Here is a 23,242-nt window from a genome sequence, read left to right on the forward strand (position 1 = left end):
GGCTTATCTGGGGAATTCAGATTAGCCTGCTGTGCACTCCCACACACGCCCAGCTGGGTGTGATCTTGGGCTAGTCACACAGCTTTTTGGAGCTCTCCCATCTAGCCCCACCCACCTCACAGGGTGTTTGTTGTGGCCGAGGGAGCAAGGGCAAAAAGATTGTAAGCCCCTTTGAGTCTCCTACAGGAGAGAAAGGGGGGATATAAATCCAAACTCTTCTTCTTCAAAACTGAGGACCTCAGATTCTCCCTTTAAATCCATGCCGAAGAGGGTGGATTTAAAAGGAGAATCTGGGGAAATTTGGGGGGTGCCTGCTGTGAGGGGTGCAATTGTTAAGCTAGAAGCACCAAACTTTCAGGGTATCTTTAGGAGTCTCTCCTAATGATTCCACCCAGGTTTGGTGAAGTTTGGTTCAGGGGGTCCAAAGTTATGAACCCTCAAATGTGTAGCGCCCATCTCCTATTAGCTCCCATTGGAAACAATGGGGGATGGGGCACCCCCTTTGGGAGACCATAGCTTTGGACTCCCTGAACAAAACTTCACAAAACCTGGGTGGTATCAATTAGAGACTCTCCTGATAGTACATCCCAGGTTTGGTGAAGTTTGGTTCAGGATGTCCAAAGTTATGGACCCTCAAAGCTGTAGCCTTCATCTTCTATTATGTTCCTGTGAGCAGTGTGACATATAGCATGATTTACCGGGTAGAAACTATATATTTTTGTGAGTTTCCCTACCAGTGGTGCTGGCCCTCCATTCTTTAGCCCCTGGGATGGAGAGTCCTCACATGGAAGCAAAGAGCACGTTGATTTGGTGATATATGGTGAACTAGGTCTGAATTTTGAACCAGTCTTGTCAGTCATGTGTCTATGCTAGCAATTTGCTTTAATAGTTTCTCTGCCAGGTATTAAATTTTTATATTGGCAGTGACTCTAGATATGAAGGATATGCTGAGTCCTGATTCAGAGGCATGTGGGCAGGAAAGAGGTTTTGTATACAGGGAGCCTGAAAACATTTGCTCTGTGGAATATTTGTAGGCCAAGCTGCTTCTGTCATGTAGAATTGAAATAACTAGACATTATTCATGCTGGGGTCACAGGAGCATTCTGTTCAAGAAGGTGGTACAGGAATGGATAACTTCTTTTAATTTGGCTAGATGTAGCAGGAAATATCCTGCTTGGTTGAGTTTAACTTTGCCAGTGCTAAGAATTCAAGAGGATAGCAGTGGCTCTGTCCTTCTTTCCACTGGCCCCTCCTTATGTCATACTCTAGAAACAAGCACGCCTGGCTCCCAGTAATGGTACCACATCTAGGGGTACCTATGCGATGCATTGGGGCCTTGATATCACACTTTGCTAAAATGTATTCAGTGATCATTGGTTCCCCTCTCTTTGTTATCTAGCTTTTCCTGTGCCTGTACAGTTGATGGTGAAATTTATGGTGAAGGTACAGGCAAAAACAAGCAAACAGCAAAGAATAATGCAGCCAAGCAAGCTTATGAAAAGTTGATAGCCCAGTCAGCTTCTAAGGTATGTATTACTCTTAGCAGAGGCATATGGGGGCGGGGGGGGGGGGGAGAAGTGGAGCCCAGGAACAAAACATCCTCCAGGCACCCCTGCCCCCCCGTGGGTCATGTAGCCCCGCCTCCACGCTGCCTGTCAATCTCATGGAAGAGCGTCCAGGTCTACTGCTGGGCAGGCTTGAAGGGGTTGAGTCAACATGCTGGCATGGGCTCTGGCTCCAGAGGATCACCGCCCTCCCTTAACCTGTGGCACTCACCTTAAAGGGAAAATCTGGGGTCCCTAGTTTAAACACCATTGAAAGTGATGGTGTTTGGGGGTGGATTCTCCCCCCCCCCAAAAAAGCATAACTTTCAATGTTGTTTAAACGGGGGACCCCAGATTCTCCCTTTAAGGTGGATTTAAAAGGAGAATCTGGGGTCCCTAGTTTAAACAACATTGAAAGTGATGCTGGAATCCACCCCCAAACAGCATCATTTTCAATGGTGTTTACACGAGGGAGGCCAGATTCTCCTTTTACATCCATGCTGAAGCGGGTGGATTTAAAAGGAGAATTGGGAAATTTGGGGGGTGTCTGCTGTCAGGGGTGCAACTGTTAAGCTAGCAGCACCAAACTTTCAGGGTATCTTTAGGAGACTGTCCTTATGATACCACCCAGGTTTGGTGAAGTTTGGTTCAGGAGGTCCAAAGTTATGGACGCTCAAAAGTTTAGCCCCCATCTCCTATTAGTTCCCATTGGAAACAATGGGGGCACCCCTCTTTGGGAGCTGCTAACCTAAAAACTGCGCCCCCCTGCAGGACAAAAACTAAAAAAACACTAAAAAAATACAAAAAACCCACAAACGAACCTGAATTTTTTGTGCCTCCCTATGTGACCAAATTGGGGGGGGGGGTGGCGCCCAGGGACATTTGACTCGCTATGTCCCCATAGCAGACTTTAGAGTAAAGATAAATTCATCTCTGCTTTAATTAATTATTATTTCAACATGGCGATTTAAAACAGACTAATTGCACATCAAGTTCCTGGTTGAAAAAAATACCTGCTGACTTTCTGGGAACAAAATCTGTGAAGTAGGTCATGTTTGTCTTATACTCTTTTGGTTTTCCCAAAATAGGCTTATTTTTTGAACAGAAATAGTATACTCAAAGCCTCAGTTTGACTAATGGAATATTAAGCTAAAAGGTAAATAGTTAAAAAGTCATTCAGAAACAAGGTTTGAAAAGCAAGCTACATTTCTGCTCATGGGTGTTGGTCCAGCAGGTTTTCAGCAGAAGGTGGGAATGTCCCCTGCAATCCCTGGATTAGGGATGTGAATTTGGATATTGCTGACCAAATAAATATATTACGGATTGGATCAGCAATATCAGATACTGCAAAAATCTCCCTTGCTGAAAGTTCTCAATTTCTGTATTTCCAGTTCCGAAAATGTTGGAATCAGGAATCATGTTGGGAGGCAGAAAGATGTGGAGCAGCTGTGGAGAAGGGACTGTACCCAGGCTGGTTCATGGCACATTAGCCCTTTAAAGTTTATGGAGCATTATTATCTGGTAGATCCATAGGAAATAATGCTCATTTAAAGTTTAAAGTTCCGAATGTCACTGATCACCTGTGGGCCAGGTCAGCCGCCTTCTCTCTCCTTCTCCCTGTTGCTGCTGCCTAATGGGTATAGCTCTTGATAATTTCCCTTTTAGTTGAAAAAGGACACAATTATCATTTTCACTAAATTGGGAGTAGTGATTCTGACATGACTTTCCACATTGTAACAATACTTCCAATATGTAATGAAAATAATAATGATGCCTTCCTGAAATTTAAACAATAGTTTTTCATGCACACCCTTAATGTGGATCTTACCGAAATGTCCTCTGACAGAAGGGATTTACATGAGCAGACCACACCTTTCTCACCAAAGCTGAAAGGCCCCAGAAATCTACTCCTACGGGACCCCTTCAGAAACAGCGGGGTAGGGGAACTGGGTCTGACTGAATGATCTGCAGTGGACAGAACGAAGTTGCAAATCGTCCCCCATTCATATAAATACTCCACAAGATCTTACCTATGTGGATGCCCTCACCATCTGGTAATTTTTTCCATTGTGCACCATTTTTTTCATTTCCTAAAAGCATATCATAAGTGATGATGTCACAAAAACTCCATCAAACTAGGTTTCCAGGTGAAAATTGCATTCATAATTTTACCTTTTTTTGCTGTCAGAGTAACATGCGCTTAGTGAATGTGTTTCCTTTCATTTGGTTGGTTGTTACTGGATGAATCTGTATTGTTTTCCAGACAGAACAAAGTGCTGCTTCTATAAATAGGTTTCTTCATAATTCTCAGGAAGCTTCAGAAGAGGCATCTATGAAGTAAGTGATATGTAAAAACATAAGAACAAGCCAGCTGGATCAGACCAGAGTCAACCTAGTCCAACTCTCTGCTACTTGCAGTGGCCCACCAGGTGCCTTTGGGAGCTCACATGCAGGATGTGAAAGCAATGGCCTTCTGCGGGTGTTGCTCCCGAGCACCTGGTCTGTTAAGACATTTGTAATCTCAGATCAAAGAGGATCAAGCCATAAATCAACTTCTCCTCCATAAATCTGTCCAAGCCCCTTTTAAAGCTATCCAGGTTAGTGGCCATCACCACCTCCTGTGGCAGCATATTCCAAACACCAATCACACGTTGCGTGAAGAAGTGTTTCCTTTTATTAGTCCTAATTCTTCCCCCCAGCATTTTCAATGTATGCCCCCTGGTTCTAGTATTGTGAGAAAGAGAAAAATTTTTCTCTCTGTCAACATTTTCTACCCATGCATAATTTTATAGACTTCAATCATATGCCCCGTCAGACGTCTCCTCTCCAAACTAAAGAGTCCCAAACACTGCAGCCTCTCCTCATAAGAAAGGTGGTCCAGTCCCTCAATCATCCTCGTTGCCCTTCTCTGTACTTTTTCTATCTCTTCAGTATCCTTTTTGAGATGTGGCGACCAGTACTGAACACAGTACTCCAAGTGCGGTCGCACTACTGTATGACAATCTTTGCAGTTTTATTATCAATTCCTTTCCTAATTATCCCCAGCCTAGAGTTTGCCTTTTTCGCAGCTGCCATGCATTGAGTTGACATTCCCATGGAACTATCAACTAAGACGCCCAAATCCTTTTCCTGGTCTGTGACTGATAGCACTGACCCCTGTAGCGTGTATGTGAAGTTTGGATTTTTTGCCCCTATGTGCATCACTTTGCATTTTGCTACATTGAACTGCATTTTCCACTTCTTCGCCCACTCACCTAATTTATCAAGGTCCACTTGGAGCTCTTCGCAATCCTTTGTGGTTCTCACCACCCTACCTAATTTGGTATAATCTGCAAACTTAGCCACCACGCCACCCACCCCTACTTCCAGGTCATTTATGAATAGGTTAAAGAGCATTGGTCCCAAAACGGATCCTTGGGGGACACCACTCCCTATGTATAACTCCTTCGGGTACACCCCTCCCTATGTATAACAGAATTTACTAGATTAGATTTGTACATAGACATTTGCCTGGCTGGTGCAACTGCCTCCATGTGAACAAGACTGACTGTATCATTGTTATGTCAAGTGCCCTTCCAGGATGGAGAATAGAGGCCTTATGAGTTGGTATGTCTGTGTTATGATTTCTTGTTTAGGAAAATGCATCATGGTGCTTCTGCTGTTTGTGCATCCACTCTTCTTTCTCTCTTGTTCCAGAGAAACAGTATCAAATCAGGAAGAACCATAATATATTGTAATGGGGGGAAAGAGTGTATGCTTATATGTCCTTTGGCTCCGAGTTTTCTAAAAGAGGAAAAGTGAGTCAATGCCGAGGACAAAAGGCCCCCCTTTTTTTGGGGGGGGGGGGTTGTATTTCATATATTCCTGAGCAGATTATGCTTGAAGTTAATTGAAAATCAGTACAATAAAAACCAAATGGAGAAAAAATCAGCAAGCTCCACAGAAAGTATAATTGACAGGAGAATTTACACAAATGAAAAAGCAATTTCAAGATCCCAAAGTTCTCCTAAACAGCATTCTAACTTTGGTTGGTTTATGCTGCACTGTTTCTTCAGTTTTATGACAAGCAAAGAAAGGCTGTTTCCACATGGGCGGAATACAGTGTCCCAGGGACGCTAAAAACAGCGTCCCTGGGGAGGGGTTCACACGACTGCCACTGCTGCCTCGCAACCCCTGAGCGGCGCAAACCTTGAGCGAGATTTTTCGGAAACAACGGCTTCCAACCACTGCCGTGCGAACGGCAGCAACTGGAAGGCGCCACCCCTCTTTCCCGAACGCCTTACCATCCCTCCGACCTTCCGACGCATTGCCCAGGCCAGGGGACATGCCCCCCCTGCCCTGCGACTCCAGAGCAGTCGCGCAGGGCAGGGGGGCGTGTCTCCTGGCCTGGGCGACATGCCGGAAGGTCGGAGGGATGGTACCGCGTTTGGGGGATGGTGCAGCCTCTGCGTAGGCTGCGCCATCTTCCCCGCCCCTACTGGAACCGTCCGTGTGAACGGTCCCAGGGGGGTGCATCGGCGTCGTTTACGCTGATGCACCCCCGCAACGTGGCTGTGCAGAAACGGCCAAACAATCTTCATAGTCTTTGTTCTAGGATTAAAAAATAATTGTAAAGAAGTATACAACTTGACTGTGCCACTGTCATTTTAAACTCTAATCCAGACAGGTCTGTTTAAGAGACAACGGAATTTGATTAGTAACATCACAATTTTTCTGTTGTGCAGTCTGTCTGTGATAGTGTGCTTTTATTCTCCTTACCAAGATTATGTCAGTGAATTAAATCATGAAGAAGCTACAGAGAGAAAAGGAAATTTGAAGAATTCTCCTCTCCATAGTAATTAATTAACAGTTGATAATGGTGTATGTTTGTTGAATTTGTTTGCAAAAGGTTGCCATAATATAACTCACAAGTTATGATTCAGTTAAGGAAATAGAAAATTTACCCAGGGAAGGGATGAATACAAATAAAACACCAATGTGAAAGTTTAGGGTTTCATGGTATTTTATCTTGGAGGAATTGATTTGTGCTTAAGTGTGTCATGTAGTTAGGAGAGTTATCTGCATGAAGTACAGGACGGGTATACTCAGTTAATCAGGTGCACTAACTAATAATGAACTAACACTGAAGAAAATATAACCAAGATACTGTTAGCATCCAAATGTGACTTTGCTGGGGGAGAGGTGACTGTACCAGCTGTTGAACAGGCAGCGAGCTCACCAGCCCAGGTTGGTAGTGGTGTGAGTGTGTGACTACCTTGACTGTTGAGCCCACAGCAGACTCACCAGCCTAGAACAGTACTGAGAGCGGTGATTGGCACTGGGGTGATGGTGGCTGCTTCGGCTGGCAGGCCCACAGCAGACTCACCAGCCCAGACTTGCGTGGTGGTAGGGGTTGGCTCACCAGGACAGATCAGGAATGGGGTGGCTGCCTGAACAGGCCAGCCTGCAAAGGGGGGCTGGGGGTTGACTGCCTAGACTGGTGAGACTGCAGTGGTGTGGATTGGGTGCCTGGACTGCTGAGCCTATGGAGGCTCACCAGGCCAGATCAGGAGCGAGAGGGCAGTTACCTCAGCTGGCTCGTAGGCCTGATAAGCCCTCCGGGGGGGGGGGGGGGGGCTGGATCCAGCCTCTGGACTGCGTGTTTGACACCTCTGCTCTTCAATAACTGTTTGGTGGCTGTTTGAGACAGGATACTTGAGTAGATTGACCACTGGTATGATCCAGTAGGGCGCTTTCATTCTTAATTTCTGTCTTTTTTAAAAAGCATACCTTGAGCTCAGTGGATTAAATTCAAATACTACTGAAATTTATTTATTTGCTTTACAGTGGTATGGATTCTGACTTGGAATGTAAAGGCATAAATGGCAAACCGGCTACTGAAATTGGTGCTTCATCTACTGAAACTGGTGCTTCATCTGCTCTGGTATGATATGAAAATAATTTACATTGTAGATCATCAAAATTTATTTTTGCTTCTGCATGCTGAAGTTACTTTAATTCTTTTCCAAAAAAAAGACTTGGTTAGTGTATTAAAACCATATTGGTGGTTTATATACTTACAAAAATGATAGATCTCAACTGTGGAATTAAACATTTGTTGAGCCCTTCAGGAACAAGTTAAGGGAAGCAACAGGTAGCAGCAGGTCAGGCAGTTTAGAGGTGTTGACGGGACAGAGTTAAGCCCTTTGAAGCTCATTAACTTCAACTCTGCTTAGAATTACACTGTTGGTGTCTTCATCAGTGGCTTCTTGCTGAGACTTGGGCAGTGCAGGAGGCCTGGGAACCATGTAGCAGACACTGAATTATCTGACTCTCAGGATTTGGAGGAGGATTCAGGTCCTGTGGTTTGTGCTGAGCAATGTGGGACTGGAAGAAGATTTTTCCAACTGGTGATCTGCTGGTGGAGGGATCACGGATGTAATCATTGGCCCAAGACACATGATATCTAATGTTAGGTGATTTAGGATTTTGTAAGGAACCATTGAATCTGTACATTTGGCACCAAAGTCATATTATGTTGAAACTAATATTTCTCTTTGTGTTAATATAGGGAAGTCCTGCAGTTTCCGCTGTGAAATCTAAAAGGTATATTTCTGTCTAATCTACCTCACAGTGTGACTGTGATGATAAACCTGGGTAGGGAGAACCATGTATGTCTCCTTAAGCTCTTTGGTGGAAGGGCAGGATAAAAATGGAACAGATAAATAATGTGCATCTTTTCGGATCTGTATCTCAATCTTTCTACCTTAATCGGTTATCAGCTGGTGAAAATGATCAGCTTCAAAGTGTAATGTTCACATGCATCTATGTTTGCTGCATAAGAGTACAAGTTTTCATTTTAACTTTTCATTTTTCTCAGGAGAGAGACGCTGTTGGCACCCACGTTTTCAAAACTGCATCAAAGGGAAAACAAGTATACTACCAATGAAAAGTACGAAGAAATTGCTGTTTAATATTCAATAAGATTTATTTTTACTCCGATGTCAGTTGGATTTGATAAAAGTAGTGAAGTGAGATCCAGCTTAGATCTACTTAGAAAGATGTATGTTGGTCAGATTATGGCAAAAACTAATTTCTAGGGTGTGGACAGGCTTCTCCATTCACTGCAATGTCCAAGACAACTCTGAATGTGTAGTTCATATGTGTGTAGCTCCAGGGTGTCAGTGCGACCTCCCTATGTGTTTCAGCATTCCCATAGAAGCAATGATCCCTAGATTATAGATGGATTTTGTACAAATCATAGCATTAATGTTGCTTCTGGACCAGTCCTTGGAAAATGGTTTATAAAACAGAGCTACATTTTGTAGTGTAGGTAATTGTACCCTAAAATACTAATGGCATGAAACAGTCTGTCTTTGTTACTCCAAGATCAGCCTGCATAGGATTGTGGCCTATAGACCTAACAAATTTTACATTGATTTCTTTGTTCCAGTGTTTTCTCTGGGTAGTTCTTTATTCTATGTATTGACCAAATGATTCCATCCTCTGAACGTACTTCAGTTGTTACCAGTTGCTAAGATCTGCAATATCTTGTTACTTCCCATGTTTTTTACAAGCTTTATCTATGCAGGCCAGTAGCCACCACATATAACGCTTTGCCTAGCTTTTTCACAGAAACGCATTGAACTGGGCCATAGCTGTTGTAACATTTCCATAGTTGGACCGCCCTTTCTACCCTTCTTATACACAGCGCCCCATAACCAGTTGTTCCTTCAGCTAATTCATAGTCATATATAAATCCGTGCCTAAGAATGTTTATGATCAAACCTAGCTTTAGAATGTGAACGACAAACCCAGCTCTATACGCTTATAATTCCTGGGAGGCTTCATTAAACCTGATGATTCTATGTGAATTTATGAGGAGCTGTACCATGGTTACTATTTTTGCGTTAGCTGCAGAAAACATGGATTGTATAAAGTGTAGATTTTTTCTTGATTGCTGCTGGAACTTAGGTGAATGTCTTGGTGTCTTGTTCTTTGTGTTGGCAAGTAGCAACAGTTTTTGGTCATTTGGGCATAGTTTGCTTAAACTAATACAATGGAAGTTATTGCCATTAAAAAAAGAAACAAACATAACTTGTTTCTCGCCATGATCTTTGTATACGGTTCATATGTTTCTTGGAACTGAATTTTAAAGGAACATTAAAAAAATCAATATTACTAGAACATTCTTAACAGTGTAATTCTAAGCAGTTATGGCTTCCTAAGCCCATTGGCTTCAGTGGATTTGGGTGTAACTCTGCTTAGGACACACTGTAAATACCACAATTGAAATATGGATTGGAGTGTGGAAGCAGGGCATTGGAGACATCATTGACCCTTCAGCATATAAAAGACAGGGCAAATGATGAGTCTTCTAATATACTTTTGTTGGCCTGCTTGGATCTAGAATTGTCATAATCATGGAACTGTATTATCACCTTAATGAGTTAAAATTTTTTGCCATGTATAACACTCATTTTTATTTCTTAAAACAGGTTTCTTGACAATTTTGTAGATATAGAAAAAATTGGTAGTGGTGGATTTGGCCGCGTTTTCAAGGCAAAGCATAAAATTGATGAGAAACTGCGCGCTGTCAAGCGAGTGGAACTCAATTTGTAAGTAACTCGATGTTTATCATTATTAAATTATTATTGGCTCTTAAAAAGATATGTTATTGTTCCTATTAAAATCTGTTTAGCCTATGATAATTTTAGTTCTAATTGAGGTGTAATTGCATTGATATGTGCCACTAACTTTCAGTTTCTTGGTTGTACATTGCTGATTGTTTTGTACATAAAACTGAAGTTCCCACACATTGATTTATCCTTGTCAAGCATTATAGCAGAGAAACATTTTAAAATGTTAGAGAAAATATACCCACTACTGTTTTGCTTCTAAGACCCTTTTTAGAAGTAGCTGCAAAGACACGTTTGTTGTTGACTCTACAGTAGCTCTTACACCAAGCTAAGTAATTGCATAATTTTTACTCTACTTGCTTTGCCCTGAAAGTGGGTAGGATGCAGAGGTCTTTTTCCATCAGTGTAAACAGCTGGGGAGGGAGATACCATTTTTACTTGTTTTTCTTCCTACCAAGAATGTTGTTTGTGGGAACTCAGACTGCAACAGGTGAGGGAAATTACAGCAGTCACCCCCCACCTTCCACTGGCAGAACTGACTTTCACTGGCAGAAAATAGTGTTTGGATTCTCACCAGAGTGCTTAAATAATAGCCAAGTAGCATCTGTATTTGAGACTTTCATGTTACATAGGTCCACAGTCATGTTACATAGGTCCACAGTCCAGTGTAAAGGTTTCAATGGTGTTGATGGTAAGGGCAGCCGCCTAACCTTGAGTACATTCCACAGCCCGGGCGATGGGCCAGCTTCATCGGCGGAGACTTTATCTCTGCGCGGGAGATGAGGTCTCCGTTCCCATGGGAAGCAGGGAGGGGGATGGGATGAACAGAGTTATAACCTGTGCTTCTGGCGGGAAGTGTCATTCCTGCCACTGCGTGTACTTGAGCTTTCTAAGATGTCTGAATAAACGGTCTTTTTTCACCAAAGAGCCTTTTATTTCTGCTTCTATGGAATTCCTTACATTGTGGCAGGAATCTTAATTCATCTATATCCCTAGTGCAGTGGACCTCTGGTGTCTCGGCATGGAGAGGTTGAATACTACTGCGGAAGGTGCGGTAGCCCCCAAAGAGGGCTCCGACCTTTCCCTTCTGGATCTGGAGGAACCGGCGGGAGAACGGGCCTTGCTGGTGACTCTTTCCCGTCCTCGTATCAGCACGAGTCTTCCTTTACTCCGTTGGAACGAGGGCCGTGCCGACGACCATGGGGACTTACATGAGTCGTTTGGGCGCTGTCTATGGATCGAGCGCCTGTGGATCGGATCTCTACCCGTTTTCGTATGGATTACAAACCTCAGATGCAACCTGTCATGGAGGAGACGGGCCTGACCACCTTTCATGCGGCAACCCAGGAGTCCATTGAACAATTCCTGGACTCGTATTTTGGTGATGCTCCCAAAGAACCACCGTGGCACAGCACTGGGGCCCGTCCGAAGGACACTGGGACTAAACCTGGGATTGGGAGGGGTGTCCGTACCGTCTTCCGATCGGACCCCCCTGATCCCGGGTCAGCGGCTGCACCCCAGGGAGCCACCGGTGGCTACGGTGTCTCCGATGTCTCGCTTCCAGAAGACGAAGAGTCCGAGGAAAGCCTGCACTCCCAGCCGGATCTGTTCCCTCTCCCATCGAAAGAAAGCTGGGATGAGGAAGTGGGCCGACTGCGAGATGCCAAACGCATAGCATGGACCCGTGAACGCCAGCTATGGGAGGAGGAACGGGCACAGCTGCAGCAAGAGCGCGAAACCTGCAGAGGGACCGGGAACAGCAACGCAAAGAAGTCCAACTTCGAAGTTGGACCGTGCCAAAGATGCGCTCCAACGACAATATCGCCAGAACCTGTCAGTCCATGATAAGGTCCTGGAACACTCCAGACTGGATTTACAGCGCAACGCCGAAGCTGCTTCAGGCCTTGCGCCGCAAAGTGAGCTCACTGCAGCTATTAAACGGGACGAACTGGCTAAATTGGAACGAGAAAAAGCAGCCCTGCATGCGCACCAGGATGCATTGACCCGCAAGGAGAGAGAGCTGGCTCGTTGGAGAGGGAACTGAGGAGGCAGCAGACCAGGAAGCCCCAAGTTGGAGTCTATGCTGTTACTGATACTGCCGGTGCCAGAGGGGCAACGTGGCTGGGTCCTGCCACCCAAACGCCAGCGGCACCGGCATTGATACCGCCTCACGATTCCGGCTCCCCTGTACAACCGCTGCTCGCCTAACCTGCTTCAACCCGCGCGCCGCTTGCGCCCCTGCAGCCAAGAGCCGTGGAAAGGGGTTACTATAGGCCCCCGATACCTGCCCGTTTTGATGGGACCGCTTCCAAGCTTCCCTACTTCATTTTGCAACTCGATGCCCACATGGAGGACTATGATGATTTATACCGGTCTGAGCGCGAAAAAATACGGGACATCGGCTCAGTCCTGGATGGGGCAGCAGCCGACTGGTTTGTGACCCTTTTGGATTTGCAAGATGAAGACTCTCGCGACGGTGCCCGCATTCCTCCAAGCCTTAAGAGCGCGCTTCCAAGATCCGGCCGAAAATGAGGCTATCCGCACCATCAAAACTATCCAGCAGGGCAACCGTCCGTTTGCAGAATTTGCCCGTGAATTTCGTGCGGCGGCTGCTCGACTCCCTCCTGAGTGGCCTGAACGCATGAAATGCGAATACTTCTCAGATGCTGTTGACGGCAAGCTGCGCGAAACGGTGTTTTTAATTCGAGTTCCTCGCACTGTTGCTGATTGGATCCAGTTGGGATCCCAGGTGGCGTCTCGCGGAATAACACACTGCGTGCCGGAGGTCATTGCCCCACGCCCGAGCCTGCCACTGCGTCCACCAAGGCAAGCCCACGCCCCCACCGAGACCACCTCTGGCGCCGTGCCGACTGGGATTGTGCCTTTACTGCGGAGGACCAGGTCATCTAGCCGCCAACTGTCCGAAGAAACAAAAACCAACCGCCCCAGCCACGCGCACCCCATCTGCCAAGCCACCACGCCAGTCGGGGCCGCCTCCGACGGGCTCTTCTAAGGCGGTCATCGAAGGCGACCCAGAGGAGGGGAAGCAGCTGTTTGCCTTTCTTCAGCCCCATGGATGTGGGTCCGACTCCTGACGCGGTGAGTGAAGGCAGCGCTCCCATTACTGTCCAAGCGTTTCTGGCCAACCCCGCTAAACATACCCGCATTATAGCCTCGGCCCTTGTGGATTCTGGCTGCTCCCATTGCTTAATGCGGCCCCAGGTGGCAGAGGAGCTAGGTCTGGACCAAATTCTGGCTAAGCCCATACCCTTCACCCAAATGGACGGCAGCCCTCACAGGAACGAAGGACCGGCCCAGTTCAAAACACAACCGGTTCTCCTCCGTTGCGCCACCATTGGGAGAAAATTAGTTTTATTTTACCAGTGGCCAAACACTCCATAGTTTTGGGCATGCCATGGTTATTGTTACATGAACCAAAGTTCATTTGGAAAGAACGGATCTTAGAATTCACTGACCCTCCCTGCGGTGAACACATGAATTGGGGGGAAAACTCAACTTCTCCTGACACACCCCCCTCCCTGGCTTCATCAGTGATTGCTCCCGATTCTATTGGCATCCCACCGGGCGCATTCAAGATCTAGCCAGAGTTTTTCAGGAGCAAGAATGCGATCAGTTGCCACCCCATAGAGACACTGACTGCAAAATCGTTATACAACCAGAGCAACTGCCCAAGGTAGAATCTACCGTATGAGTCCCAATGAGGAGAAGGAACTTCGTGCCTTCTTGGACAAGAACCTCGCTTTCGCGCGGGTTCATACGGCGGGCTACCAAACACACACACGCTGCTCCCGTTTTGTTTGTAAAAAAGAAAGATGGGTCTTTACGGCTTTGCACAGATTATCGAGGTCTCAATGCAGTCTCTCTGTCCAATAAATATCCTTTGCCTTTGATCAAGGACCTTTTAGATGCACTGGGCAAAGGGCGCATCTTTACTAAATTAGACTTGAGAGAAGCTTACTACAGGGTCAGAATTGCTGAAGGCTATGAACACTTGACTGCGTTTAACACAAAGTTTGGACAGTTTGAATACTTAATAATGCCATTCGGGTTAAGTGGGGCCCCCGGGGCTTTTATGGCCCTCATCAACGAAGTTCTCCATGATTTATTGTACAAAGGGAGTTGTGGTATACTTAGATGGCGTTTTAATTTATTCACAAACCATAGAAGAGCATGAAGCATTGGTTAGGAAGTATTGAAACGCGTGCTCAACAACTCTCTCTTTGCCAAACTCTCTAAATGCTGTTTCCACCAGACCTCCATTGACTATTTGGGTTACCGGATCTCGCCCGAGGGCTTAAAAATGGATCCTGCTAAAATTGGCGCGGTCCTCCAATGGCCTGCCCCCACCAACCGCAGAAGAACTCCAATCTTTTCTGGGTTTTGCTAATTTCTATCGTGACTTTATACCCCAATTAAGCTGAGCTGACTCTCCCTCTCACAGACCTCTTACGCACTAAGGGTAAAGATCCACTGTCCGCCAAGCCCGGGGCCCCCCTTTCCTGGTCTGAAGAATGTCAAACAGCCTTTCAGCTCTTAAAGTCTGCGTTTACCACGTAACCTATCCTAAAGCACCCTGACCCAGATCTACCGTTTGTGGTTCACGTGGATGCCTCCGGACAAAGCGCTTGGGGCAGCCCCTGTTGCAGAAAAATAAAGATGGTAGGCTGGTTCCGTGTGCTTATTTATCAAAAGAAATTCTCCGGTGCTGAACTCAACTGGACTGTGGGGATAAAGAGACTGCAGCCATCAAAGTAGCACTCTCCACTTGGCGCCACTGGCTGGAGGGGCTAAATACCCTTTCAGGTTTGGTCGGATCACAAAAACCTGGCCGCATCTTTCCACCCCTCAAGATGTCCGCAGAAACAACTCCGTTGGAGCAATGATTTCTTTTCTCGTTTCTCTTTCACAGTCCATTTTTCCCGGGAAAACCAATAAACTGGCTGACGCTCTCTCGCCTACCCGAGGAGGGGTGGAGCTGCCTTACGAGACATTCCACGCACTGTTCTCTCCCCTCCCAGTTAGGACTGGCTGTCACCCGATCTCAAGCGTCCACTCCTCCTTCACCGCCCATTCCTAGTCTCGTCTCTCCTTTCCTGCGGGGAACTTCGAGGAGGCGGGGCTGCACGAGCCTCCAGCGGGGGAAAGTGACTCCCAATTCGCGCTTTGGAGAATGGAGTTTGGCGGAGGGGGGAGTGTTGGCACGTGCCTCCCCTCCGGAAGCAGGTTCTGGAAGCAGGCCACGGCGCCCGCGCGGCTGGACATGTTGGCTGTCCGAAAACGCTGCATTTGCCCCGCCGGCAGTGCGGGTGGCGCGCAATGCGCAAGGACATTGAGGCGTATATTAAAGGCTGCTCTGTTTGTGCAGAAGCCAAAACCATTCCGGGAAAGCCCCATGGGCTGTTGAAACCTCTCCCGGTGGCCTCCCGCCCTTGGGAAGTCATCTCCATGGATTTTATTACAGATTTGCCCGAAAGTCATGGCAACACGGTCTTGTGGGTGGTGGTGGACTTATTTTCTAAACAAGCCCATTTTGTTCCATGTGCTTCCATCCCCTCCGCTCCTAAATTAGCACGGCTGATCATTCAACAGGTTTACCGTCTACACTACGCCCCCGTTAAGGTGGTCTCCGACCGCGGCCCCCAATTCATTTCAAAGTTCTGGAAGGCGTTTTTGGGGTTGTTGGGGGCCGCCCCGGCGGTCGCCGCCCCCTAACACGTTCAAAGTGACGGTGAGTCGGAGAGAACGAACAGAACCCTAGAGCAGTATTTACGTTGTTACACCAACTACCACCAAGACAATTGGTGCGAGCTCATTCCGCTTCGCGGAGTACGCCCTATAACAATGCGGTTCATAGCAGTACAAAGAAAACCCCTTTGAAATTGTGTCTGGTCGCTCGTTCCTCGCCGTTGCCGCAACTACCCGCGACAACTTTGGATCCTCCAGAGTTTCAACAATGGATTTCATCCCTAGCGAGGGATGGAAATCGGTCCAGACCGCCTTACAACAGGCTAAGGACTCCCAAAAGCTGCAAGCGGATAAGCACCTTCGGATTTTCCTCTGCGTGTGGGGCTTGGGTGTATTTGTCTACCAAAAATCTCCAGAGACGTGCATAAATTTTCCAAACTAGGCAAAAGATTCGTGGGACCTTTTCAGATTACTAAAGTGATTAATGATGTCACTGCCGATTGATTTGCCTAACTCTCTTAGTAACATTCATCCTGTCTTCCATTCCAGTTTACTCAAGGAGGCTCCTCAGCTTCCGATGCCTGGCCGCGACCAGCCGGAGAGACCCCCACCAACTATTATTGATGGCCACAAGCACTACGAAATTGACGCCATCCTGGACTCTCGCTTTAATCGCAAACGCTTGCAATATTTAGTTTCTTGGCTGGGATATTCCTCTGGGTATAATCAATGGGTTTATTCCGAAAATATTGACGCCCCCACCCTTATTTCTGCTTTCCACCGCGCCTTTCCGCATAAACCTGGGGGGGGGGGGTCTTCTTTAAGGGAGGCAGAGTGTAAAGGTTTCAATGGTGTTGATGGTAAGGGCAGCCGCCTAACCTTGAGTACATTCCACAGCCCGGGCGATGGGCCAGCTTCATCGGCGGAGACTTTATCTCTGCGCGGGAGATGAGGTCTCCGTTCCCATGGGAAGCAGGGAGGGGGATGGGATGAACAGAGTTATAACCTGTGCTTCTGGCGGGAAGTGTCATTCCTGCCACTGCGTGTACTTGAGCTTTCTAAGATGTCTGAATAAACGGTCTTTTTTCACCAAAGAGCCTTTTATTTCTGCTTCTATGGAATTCCTTACAGTCAGAATGAACCACATGAGCAAATGTTCTTATATACTCCCACACTGATCTGATAACCGTGGCAGTCTCACTGTTAACGCAACAGTGCCTAAATGATTTGTCTCTTAGCCATGAGAGTATTTCATTTGGAAAACAAGTAAATAGAGATATTTCTTTTGTTAATGTCAAGTCTATGCTGTGCAGATAAAAATGTTTTTAAATTAAATATTAATCTTTTTTAAATGATTTTTGTCATTGGAATTTAGAAATACCTCAATTATAGTAATGACAAAACATCATTCAGTTGTAGTATTTTCTTTATGTTTCTGACATACTTTCTGTACCAATAAGTTCCAAAGCAGAAACCTCATTTTTGAAAATAATTTATATCTTATATCTTTTTTATTTACCTTTGTTTTTTCCCCTATAATCCTATAAACAGATCACAATTTTAGAGTTGCCATTTTCAATTCTAAAATTCAACTGTTTGTAATTAGTCTTTTTTCCCCAAACCAGAGAAGAAGAAATGGCAGAAGCAAAACGTGAAGTGAAAGCTTTAGCAGACCTTAAACATGATCACATTGTTCGATATTATGGTTGCTGGATTGGGAAAGACAGCTTTAACTTAGAAGACAGCATAGGTGGTAAAAGGTAACTCCATGACGTAATGTTCTTTGAGTTAATCTTCTATGCCAGGATTGAATAGTACTGTGAGGCAACAAAAACCCCTGCCCCCAACAGATGGTAAGACATTAGTGAGACGTTGCTCATAAAATTTTGGCTGTGAGAAGGGGGGAACTGGGATTTTCTTTCCCCATGATTGTAATGGAGCTTTACTTGTTTCTTTACTTGTATCTGCGTTTCTTCGCAGAGACCTCATCAAAAAGAAAAAAATAGGAAAACTATATGTTGCCAGAATCGGCAGGACAATCTGAGTACAACTGTGTACTTTTTGGCCTGAAAAGGCACTTAGGAATGGAACCTGCAGAGCAGAAATCCTGGGACAACCTTCAGCAAATGGAGGCAGGGAGAATCCCTTCAGTAGCGCACAAAATGTTCGACACAAGCTGAGGAGGAAACTGAGAGCCAGGCCGGAAAAATAAGATACCTGCTGAGTTCTGCACAGCCAAGCAGGAGCCATTTTGCAGATGACTTGAGGGGGAAAAGTCCATCTTTTAGCATCTACTAAATAATATGGCTTGGGCTGAAATAAAATGCCCTGAGGATGATTTGGAGAAAAAACTGTGTTGAGGTCCTTCCTAAGATAACTTTTTTTTGTATCCTCTAGACATCTTATTTGTGCTGTGCAGAATGGGCCAATGTTCTCTGATTCTCCTCACATCTTCTTTTCTTCTGATCTTTGCTGCTGGTCAACTTTTCTGTGTGTTTGTGTATACATAAAAAAAATTAAAAATATAAAACCTTCTAGGGTTTTTCTTCAGTTGTCCCACCCTGTACCTCTTTAAAACAAATACATATCTGAACCAGATTAGGAAACTGAAGTGATTTTCCCCTTCCTGTTCTCTCTCTGTTTTACCTCAGATAACCACTCAACACTTCAGGGAAATAGGATAGGAGAGAATATTGGTAATAAGAAAATAAGTGGTTCTATGTACAAGTATGAAGTTGTTTTCACCCAATTATGGCTGATTGTTCAGATTTCAGTTGGTTATAGCGTTCTTAATGCTCTACAATATGGTAGACTTTCAAGCAGTTTCTCAGGTTTAAGTCAAGCTAGCAATCAGAGGTTCATGTGTTAACTCTGGTGTCTGTAAACTATACAGAAAGGAGTATTCTCCCAAATCTTTCTCTTCAGACTTCCAAAACTTTAGGATTGCTTCACAGCATTTGAAGTAAATGTTTCTAAAAAAAACTAGGGATGGGAATTCTCCCATGTGCTGTGTAAATTCCTCTTCTGACTAGAGACTCGTCACTCTGTGACACAAACTCTAAGTCAGTTCCCGCAGTTCTACCTACTCTTTCCAGAAGATGAACTAGCTCTGTTTTTAGACCCTAGGAATTCTTCCCTCCCTGGAAGATAATTCTCCTCCATGACTAGAGTAGGGTCCCTTTTCACCCCAATATTCTCTTCTTGTCAAGACCACACATCTATAATAGATGCTAAACAAGTCTGTTCTCACTGGATCTCAGAGCTGATTTTTTTTTCTAATCCTGTCAGAAGCTCTGATTCCTAAAATTCCATCCACTCCCAGCCTGTCACTCACACACTCAGACTGTGTGAAGGATTAACACTTTAGAGTCAGCCTTTTCTGCTACTGTCTGCTCCTTAGGTCTGTCACACATGCACTGCCGGGATGTTGTTTTCCTTGCTGGCTGTCTCAAAGGTGGATTCTACACAGGGAAATATAACAGGTGTAGAGCGCAATACAAACCATTTTGGGTAGGGTAGGACACTTTGCATAGGTCCTGTCCCAAAAATGAGTTTGTTCCAATTGCTGGCTGCACGGCATGCATGTGAATTGGAAAAAGCAAAACGAGTTCCTTTATAATTACTGCAACCCATTATATATTTGTGTTGTGGAATCCACCAAAGACTTGCCTAATTAGCATAATGAAACAAGTGGGAGGAGTAATCCTGCAGGGATTTTCTCCATCCACTTTCAAGGAGTACCAGTATTCTGTTTGGCTGTCTTCAGATGGTAAACATCACTGTGATTAAGCTAAAACGGGTACAACCCGGCTTGTTGCCAGGTCTGCATACAAGACCTCACCCCCGCACCCCAATGGGAAGAGCAGTTGGGGGATGCTTGTTCATAAGCAAGCTCTGACTGCCCTAACATGAATGCAGACATGTGGATTCATATGTAGTCATTTTTTCCTAAGTATTACTGAGGAAATTCTGTATTAGTTAGTGAGGAAACCTGCATTCTGACAGAGTTGCCAAAAATACTAAACAGGTTTGATAAAAATTTATTTACAACCCCCCCCCCCCCCCCACGCACACACACATGAAAGTACTTCTGGAACATACTTCTAGACCAACATAGGATTTCTCTTTAAGTGAGGTAGGTGAGGCTGAGAGTATGCGAGTTGCCCAAAGTCCATGGCAGTGTAGGTTTTGTAACCTGAGTCTTTCAGATCCTAGTCTGACTCTTTAACCACTATATCACATTGGCTCTCAGTTTAACTGCTCTTGGCAATTGTTTTCAACAAATAGGACCTTGGATAACTGCTGTTGCCAGAGTTCCTCAGAAATGCCAAGATTGCTAAATTGGTATGAATTTTGTTGTTGATTTGCCCTTAAGCTTCTATTTTGTTAAGCTTCAGAAATTTACCAGTTACCTCTGAATTGTCCTTTTAACCCTCCTGGAAGAAAAAGTCCTGCAAAAGCAACTCTCCAGAAGCCATTTTGGCTTGTTAGAATTACCTCTAAGTGACTTTCATAACAGTGGGAGTAGATAGGAGAACAAGGTTTCATTTTAGCCTTGAATTGCTAGTGCCACTGGACATGTGCTGATTAAGTTTCTCTCACCACTAAATAATGCCAGCTCATAGTTTTAGGCCTAACTTAAAATGTGATTAAGACCTCCCATGGTCCTTTAAAGCTGTGAATGTGGAGGGAATTTGGATTAGAGCCATGATATTCCCTGTCCTGATTTACTATGCTTCTCTCGTCTTCCTTAGGAGACCCATGAGAGCAAACAGAGACTCATAGTTGTTTCATTGGTGATGGATTAAGATTGGAAAAATGGGTATCAAAGAAGGGACTTAAAAACAAAAACCCCTCTCAGTGCAGTAGCTCTGATTCAAATCATCCCCATGCAGCGTTTAGCCTTTAAAAAACATGTAAGGGATTGCCATCACAGAGGCCGTTTCCGCACGGCCACTCAGTGGCCACGTGACCTGGGGAGGCGGTAAACGCCGCCCCCAGGCACGCCGATTACGACGACCTGGATGCGCTCTCCCTCCCCAGAAGGCTGACCTCAGGCTGCCCTAAACAACAACCCTTTAAAGGGTTGTTTGTTGGGGAGGAAGCTCCACCCCCCCCCCCCCCCACCCCCCCCCCCCCCCACCCCCCCCCCCCCCCACCCCCCCCCCCCCCCACCCCCCCCCCCCCCCACCCCCCCCCCCCCCCACCCCCCCCCCCCCCCACCCCCCCCCCCCCCCACCCCCCCCCCCCCCCACCCCCCCCCCCCCCCACCCCCCCCCCCCCCCACCCCCCCCCCCCCCCACCCCCCCCCCCCCCCACCCCCCCCCCCCCCCACCCCCCCCCCCCCCCACCCCCCCCCCCCCCCACCCCCCCCCCCCCCCACCCCCCCCCCCCCCCACCCCCCCCCCCCCCCACCCCCCCCCCCCCCCACCCCCCCCCCCCCCCACCCCCCCCCCCCCCCACCCCCCCCCCCCCCCACCCCCCCCCCCCCCCACCCCCCCCCCCCCCCACCCCCCCCCCCCCCCACCCCCCCCCCCCCCCACCCCCCCCCCCCCCCACCCCCCCCCCCCCCCACCCCCCCCCCCCCCCACCCCCCCCCCCCCCCACCCCCCCCCCCCCCCACCCCCCCCCCCCCCCACCCCCCCCCCCCCCCACCCCCCCCCCCCCCCACCCCCCCCCCCCCCCACCCCCCCCCCCCCCCACCCCCCCCCCCCCCCACCCCCCCCCCCCCCCACCCCCCCCCCCCCCCACCCCCCCCCCCCCCCACCCCCCCCCCCCCCCACCCCCCCCCCCCCCCACCCCCCCCCCCCCCCACCCCCCCCCCCCCCCACCCCCCCCCCCCCCCACCCCCCCCCCCCCCCACCCCCCCCCCCCCCCACCCCCCCCCCCCCCCACCCCCCCCCCCCCCCACCCCCCCCCCCCCCCACCCCCCCCCCCCCCCACCCCCCCCCCCCCCCACCCCCCCCCCCCCCCACCCCCCCCCCCCCCCACCCCCCCCCCCCCCCACCCCCCCCCCCCCCCACCCCCCCCCCCCCCCACCCCCCCCCCCCCCCACCCCCCCCCCCCCCCACCCCCCCCCCCCCCCACCCCCCCCCCCCCCCACCCCCCCCCCCCCCCACCCCCCCCCCCCCCCACCCCCCCCCCCCCCCACCCCCCCCCCCCCCCACCCCCCCCCCCCCCCACCCCCCCCCCCCCCCACCCCCCCCCCCCCCCACCCCCCCCCCCCCCCACCCCCCCCCCCCCCCACCCCCCCCCCCCCCCACCCCCCCCCCCCCCCACCCCCCCCCCCCCCCACCCCCCCCCCCCCCCACCCCCCCCCCCCCCCACCCCCCCCCCCCCCCACCCCCCCCCCCCCCCACCCCCCCCCCCCCCCACCCCCCCCCCCCCCCACCCCCCCCCCCCCCCACCCCCCCCCCCCCCCACCCCCCCCCCCCCCCACCCCCCCCCCCCCCCACCCCCCCCCCCCCCCACCCCCCCCCCCCCCCACCCCCCCCCCCCCCCACCCCCCCCCCCCCCCACCCCCCCCCCCCCCCACCCCCCCCCCCCCCCACCCCCCCCCCCCCCCACCCCCCCCCCCCCCCACCCCCCCCCCCCCCCACCCCCCCCCCCCCCCACCCCCCCCCCCCCCCACCCCCCCCCCCCCCCACCCCCCCCCCCCCCCACCCCCCCCCCCCCCCACCCCCCCCCCCCCCCACCCCCCCCCCCCCCCACCCCCCCCCCCCCCCACCCCCCCCCCCCCCCACCCCCCCCCCCCCCCACCCCCCCCCCCCCCCACCCCCCCCCCCCCCCACCCCCCCCCCCCCCCACCCCCCCCCCCCCCCACCCCCCCCCCCCCCCACCCCCCCCCCCCCCCACCCCCCCCCCCCCCCACCCCCCCCCCCCCCCACCCCCCCCCCCCCCCACCCCCCCCCCCCCCCACCCCCCCCCCCCCCCACCCCCCCCCCCCCCCACCCCCCCCCCCCCCCACCCCCCCCCCCCCCCACCCCCCCCCCCCCCCACCCCCCCCCCCCCCCACCCCCCCCCCCCCCCACCCCCCCCCCCCCCCACCCCCCCCCCCCCCCACCCCCCCCCCCCCCCACCCCCCCCCCCCCCCACCCCCCCCCCCCCCCACCCCCCCCCCCCCCCACCCCCCCCCCCCCCCACCCCCCCCCCCCCCCACCCCCCCCCCCCCCCACCCCCCCCCCCCCCCACCCCCCCCCCCCCCCACCCCCCCCCCCCCCCACCCCCCCCCCCCCCCACCCCCCCCCCCCCCCACCCCCCCCCCCCCCCACCCCCCCCCCCCCCCACCCCCCCCCCCCCCCACCCCCCCCCCCCCCCACCCCCCCCCCCCCCCACCCCCCCCCCCCCCCACCCCCCCCCCCCCCCACCCCCCCC

At 50.1% G+C, this 23,242-nt stretch overlaps 1 protein-coding gene across 2 annotated transcripts in view; it reads left to right on the forward strand.

Annotated features, from left to right (window-relative positions):
* The window catches only part of EIF2AK2 (eukaryotic translation initiation factor 2 alpha kinase 2), a 42,703-nt gene extending 24,395 nt beyond the window's left edge, over positions 1–18,308 (forward strand). Inside the window, exons 5-12 of one of the 2 annotated variants that reach the window (XM_048507608.1) lie at positions 1,400–1,526; positions 3,808–3,881; positions 7,371–7,467; positions 8,095–8,129; positions 8,404–8,475; positions 10,022–10,141; positions 17,494–17,628; positions 17,849–18,304. In XM_048507608.1, the coding sequence (XP_048363565.1) occupies positions 1,400–1,526; positions 3,808–3,881; positions 7,371–7,467; positions 8,095–8,129; positions 8,404–8,475; positions 10,022–10,141; positions 17,494–17,628; positions 17,849–17,912 (724 nt within the window). In that variant the 3' untranslated portion in view covers positions 17,913–18,304. Of the gene's footprint in view, positions 1–1,399; positions 1,527–3,807; positions 3,882–7,370; positions 7,468–8,094; positions 8,130–8,403; positions 8,476–10,021; positions 10,142–17,493; positions 17,629–17,848 lie in introns of both variants that reach the window. The other variant, XM_048507599.1, reaches the window with a different exon arrangement.
* Positions 18,309–23,242: the final 4,934 nt, after the last annotated feature.

The sequence above is a fragment of the Sphaerodactylus townsendi genome, linkage group LG01 (assembly GCF_021028975.2).
Source record: "Sphaerodactylus townsendi isolate TG3544 linkage group LG01, MPM_Stown_v2.3, whole genome shotgun sequence".
In the NCBI taxonomy this organism is placed as follows: domain Eukaryota; kingdom Metazoa; phylum Chordata; class Lepidosauria; order Squamata; family Sphaerodactylidae; genus Sphaerodactylus; species Sphaerodactylus townsendi.